The 3,943-nt window shown below is 33.7% G+C and overlaps 1 protein-coding gene across 1 annotated transcript; it reads right to left on the reverse strand.

Annotated features, from left to right (window-relative positions):
- Positions 1–1,289: 1,289 nt before the first annotated feature.
- On the reverse strand, positions 1,290–2,978 carry LOC147501695 (uncharacterized). The gene is made up of 5 exons (XM_086604373.1): positions 2,834–2,978; positions 2,386–2,682; positions 2,183–2,299; positions 1,659–1,970; positions 1,290–1,571 (listed from the first exon to the last, which is right to left on the reverse strand). The coding sequence occupies exons 2-5, from the start codon at positions 2,512–2,514 to the stop codon at positions 1,290–1,292; spliced, it is 840 nt and encodes a 279-aa protein (XP_086460499.1). The 5' UTR covers positions 2,515–2,682; positions 2,834–2,978.
- Between the last annotated feature and the right edge of the window lie 965 nt (positions 2,979–3,943).

Raw genomic sequence — 3,943 nt, forward strand, 5'->3', positions numbered from 1 at the left:
GATTTGTTTTTTATGTAGTTCAATCACCTAGTATTGAGCTAATTGAATCACCTATTACAACAATAAAAAATGTTATTTTCCTACTAAGTTTCGCTTTGCTAGTTGCCTCGATCTAAATCCTCCACAGCTCACTAAATGCACAAATCCTCCACAACTTGCTAATTCCACAACTTGCTAATTGCCATTTTTCTTCACGATTCACAAGCAACATTTTAGATTAATAACTTCAACCAAAAATCCGGTTACTTTTCAAATAATAAGCTTATGATCTATAGGAGTGACTAGAATTTAAAGGACAATCAATTTTCTTGATTTCCGTCTTCTACACTACGACCGACAAAAAAAAAAAAAATGTAAAACCCGTGGTGTATGCACAAGGAAGTAATATAAAACCGAAGTAGGCATAGGTCGGTCCAAATGTAGTTACAAGGTACTATATGCAAAATTCTGACAAATAACTCCATAAATGTAACCTAGAATCAGATGGTGTATATTCTTTTTCACAGTTGTACAAATTCTCATGCATGATAGCTTACTTATCACAAAAGACACTATTTAACTAACATTGAACTAATGTAGAAAGCTAAAAAGTTCCCTAAAAAGCTAAAAGAACAAATTGAAGCACGTCAACTAAAATATATAAAAGTTATTTCTCAACATGCCAAATATAAACCAAAGACAAAATAGATTACATTGAAGACATAAGATAACCTGATCATAAAAGGACAGAACCAAAGCTATAAACACACAACAAATAAAAAGATAGTTTAGATAAAAATAAGAGATGTCCACATTCAAAATCAAAATTTGACATAAATCCATAAAAAGAGTACATGCAGACCAAATGAATAATAGAACCATGAAGAAAGTGGCAGTTTAGTATTTGTATATATATTTATCACCTGAGCAAGGATTCTCTTTCTTTCAACAGTTTGAATGAACTGGTCACCAACTTTTCTTTGAAGAACATCATTAAGTAAACTTCCAAGTAATCTACAATCATCTTCAAAACTCTGAAACGATATTTCCTCTCAAATATAATCGGTGAGTGTCATTCATAGTGCAAGCTAGCTAGTTTCTTCACTAAATTGATTATGAATTGCCATTCTGAGTTCCAGTAAGGGAAGTATATAGAAGTTACCGACTTGATCAGAAAGTAAAATGTTTTCATGCACTGACACAACATTGAAATCCTAAGAGAGTAATAAAAGGAGATGAAACACCAAGACCATACTAACTGTCAAAGATATTGAGTTATATAGGAGTAAAGATAATAAACAACGTCATGCCTAAATAAAACGAGTAAAAATGGCTGGCCATTTGACTTTTGCAGGAAAATTTAGCTCTCCAAATGTCTTTTTTGACCCAAACAATCTCTCGCTGCGACTGAGGACAAGAGAAACTTGGACATTGTATATTTCCAGGGAGGAATCGACATTCATATCAGCAAAAACATTCGTTTTTGTTGCTCGTCCCTTTGCAACCACTTCCCTATGCATGTTCAACAATTCACACAACTGCATACCATGTGAATAGTGTCCACAGGATTGTGTATTTGCTGGTTCCCGTACCTACAAAACAAATATACATTAGCAAAGAATATCAAACTAAGCAAAAAGCACTTACGAAATCCAGCCAATGTAAGTTAAGTAGAGTACACTAGATGTTGATGTATCAGCAACAACGCTCTTTGTACATTGATCTTTTATTTCCATCAGGATTTGGGTGAGCGTAATCATATGTTTCTCTATAGTCCCAACCCGCTCTTCAACCATAGTGCAATGTTGAGTCTCTTGGTGAAGCTTCTCTTTAGCAGGACCTGATGCTATGAGAGAAGTTTTTGACACACCAACACCCATACCAAGCACACGACCATATTGATCGGGACCACATACTTGTGCAACTGGATCATTGTCCAAGTCCAAGTCAATGCTAGATGGGTCATCTTCAATTATAGCATTAATTCTTGCCTGTTACAATAGAAAAACACCTGTGAATCTATTGTCTAAAGTTGTATTGAATCAGAAGTTCATAACATATTCCTTACATTCTATACTCATCCCTTCTATGAGTTCTATCTGTGCATTGCTATTACAAATATGCCTATAATATCTACGCAAATATACAGCAGGAAAGGAGACATACAACAAAAGAGTAATTAGAACAAGAGAAGGTACAAAACAAGGCAGCATAAGAAAAGAACCATCCTCTCTGGCACAAGAAAAGAACCATCTTTGCGTGTATGGATAGCCATGTATGAAAGTGTTCGGGTGATCTTAACATTTGGATTCTTCTTTTTCTGGGAAAAAAAAAGTATACAATAACCGATTTGGAATAGAAACTGGTTTTATGACTTCACATAAACTGAGATGTAAAGGAACATACCAAATTATGGATGGTTCTTGCTGCTCCTCTCCTTCCTGATGTATGTAATGATTTCAAGGCTTTTCTTGAGTTCTTGCCCACCAACCGCATTCGCTTCCTAGAAGGTTTTGCTTCATTATCTACAAACATGTCCCAATCTTCGCGCTTCACTCTTTCTGGGCAATGCCTCTTCCTTTCATCGTCATTGTCATACTTGTCATAATGTTTAACTCGAAGCCGATGCTTATACTCCCTCCAAGACTTATCAAACTTCTTGAGTTGACATTTCTTATACACTTCAGCAATACCATACTCATCCTGCACAACATATCATTTACTTGAGAATAACATTTACAAATCCATTCACTTTATCAAGAACAGGGTCCACTCTCTTGCTCCTAATAAAAACCATGCACCAATGTAGAAAGACAACAAAATTAATATTAAGAACTTAACATCGTAAACTAACCTTAATTTTCTTCCAAATCAATCTCTTAGTCGGAGAAGGCACATCCTTAAAACTTTCATAAAATATAGGACAATGGGTTTTCGCGGTTCCACCAAGTGCACTTGAATAGCTATACGAATCATCTCCAACTGCTTGTCCAACCACATCAAATTCAATTTTCTTATTTCCTATACAATCACAAAATCCAATCACTTTAAGTAAAGAACCCAAAAATTATTTTCGTTCATTCCATGAAAAAATGCTATGCGTATGTGATTGAGAGAAAAGTTTATGTACTAGAAGATTGTCCATCATGTTGGCCAGAAACTTGGAAAGCACTTGATGACGACCCTGAAAAAGATAAAGTATACTCATTCAAAATTCATTACCAGTAATTAACTTTAAAGAAAAGGTTAAGCTTGTTTCTCAAAATTCATTACCACCAAGTTGCTAAAAAAATCGTGATATAAACGAAGGCATTGAACCTTGATGGCACATCCTAGCTCCTGATCTTGAAATTGAGAATAACTTTAAGCAATCAGGTAATGGTAACTTAGCGAGATTTTTAATCGTAAGATCAGGTAGGTGTTTCACATAGTTTTAGACTATATATTGGTCAAGTAAATCAACAAAAAGAAGATGTATGGAGTGGATGATCAGTCAAGTATCTCAACAAAAGGAAGATGTATATAATTTAGACTATATATACTAGTAAACGGGCACGTGCGTTGCACGTGCTAGGAAAAAAAATTGGAGAAAAGAATGAACGCATGTAAATTAGAATAGTAAATTAAAAAGTTCAATAAGAAAAAAAAAAAAAAAAAAAACTTCAATACCCTAGTTGTATTCTTAATTCGATTCGAATTATTATGCTCTACCATCAGCCCTTTTGTTGTTGTTTAAATAAGTAGGTAGTTTGGACAGAGAAAGAATTTGTAGCTAATTTAAAAAAAAAAAAAAAAAAAAAAAAATTATGTATTTATTTATTTATTTAGAAACGATCACATTTGGAAACAATTAGAAAAAAATGCATTAGACACTGTTAATATTTGGAGTGAATTGAATGTGTAAATAATAGCTTTCCGGAAAATGGTTATGCACCAAGATTACAATTTAAAAGCTTTCAATATA

The sequence above is a fragment of the Coptis chinensis genome, chromosome 4 (assembly GCF_015680905.1).
Source record: "Coptis chinensis isolate HL-2020 chromosome 4, ASM1568090v1, whole genome shotgun sequence".
NCBI lineage: Eukaryota > Viridiplantae > Streptophyta > Magnoliopsida > Ranunculales > Ranunculaceae > Coptis > Coptis chinensis.

Coding starts and splice junctions, on each gene's coding strand:
- LOC147501695 (XM_086604373.1), bottom strand. CDS start 2,514: ATGTTTGTAGATAATGAAGCAAAACCTTCTAGGAAGCGAATGCGGTTG. Junction 2,300..2,385: donor CAAGAACCATCCATAATTTG/GTATGTTCCTTT, acceptor TTTTTTTCCCAG/AAAAAGAAGAATCCAAATGT. Junction 1,971..2,182: donor TTCTTTTCTTATGCTGCCTT/GTTTTGTACCTT, acceptor CTATTGTAACAG/GCAAGAATTAATGCTATAAT.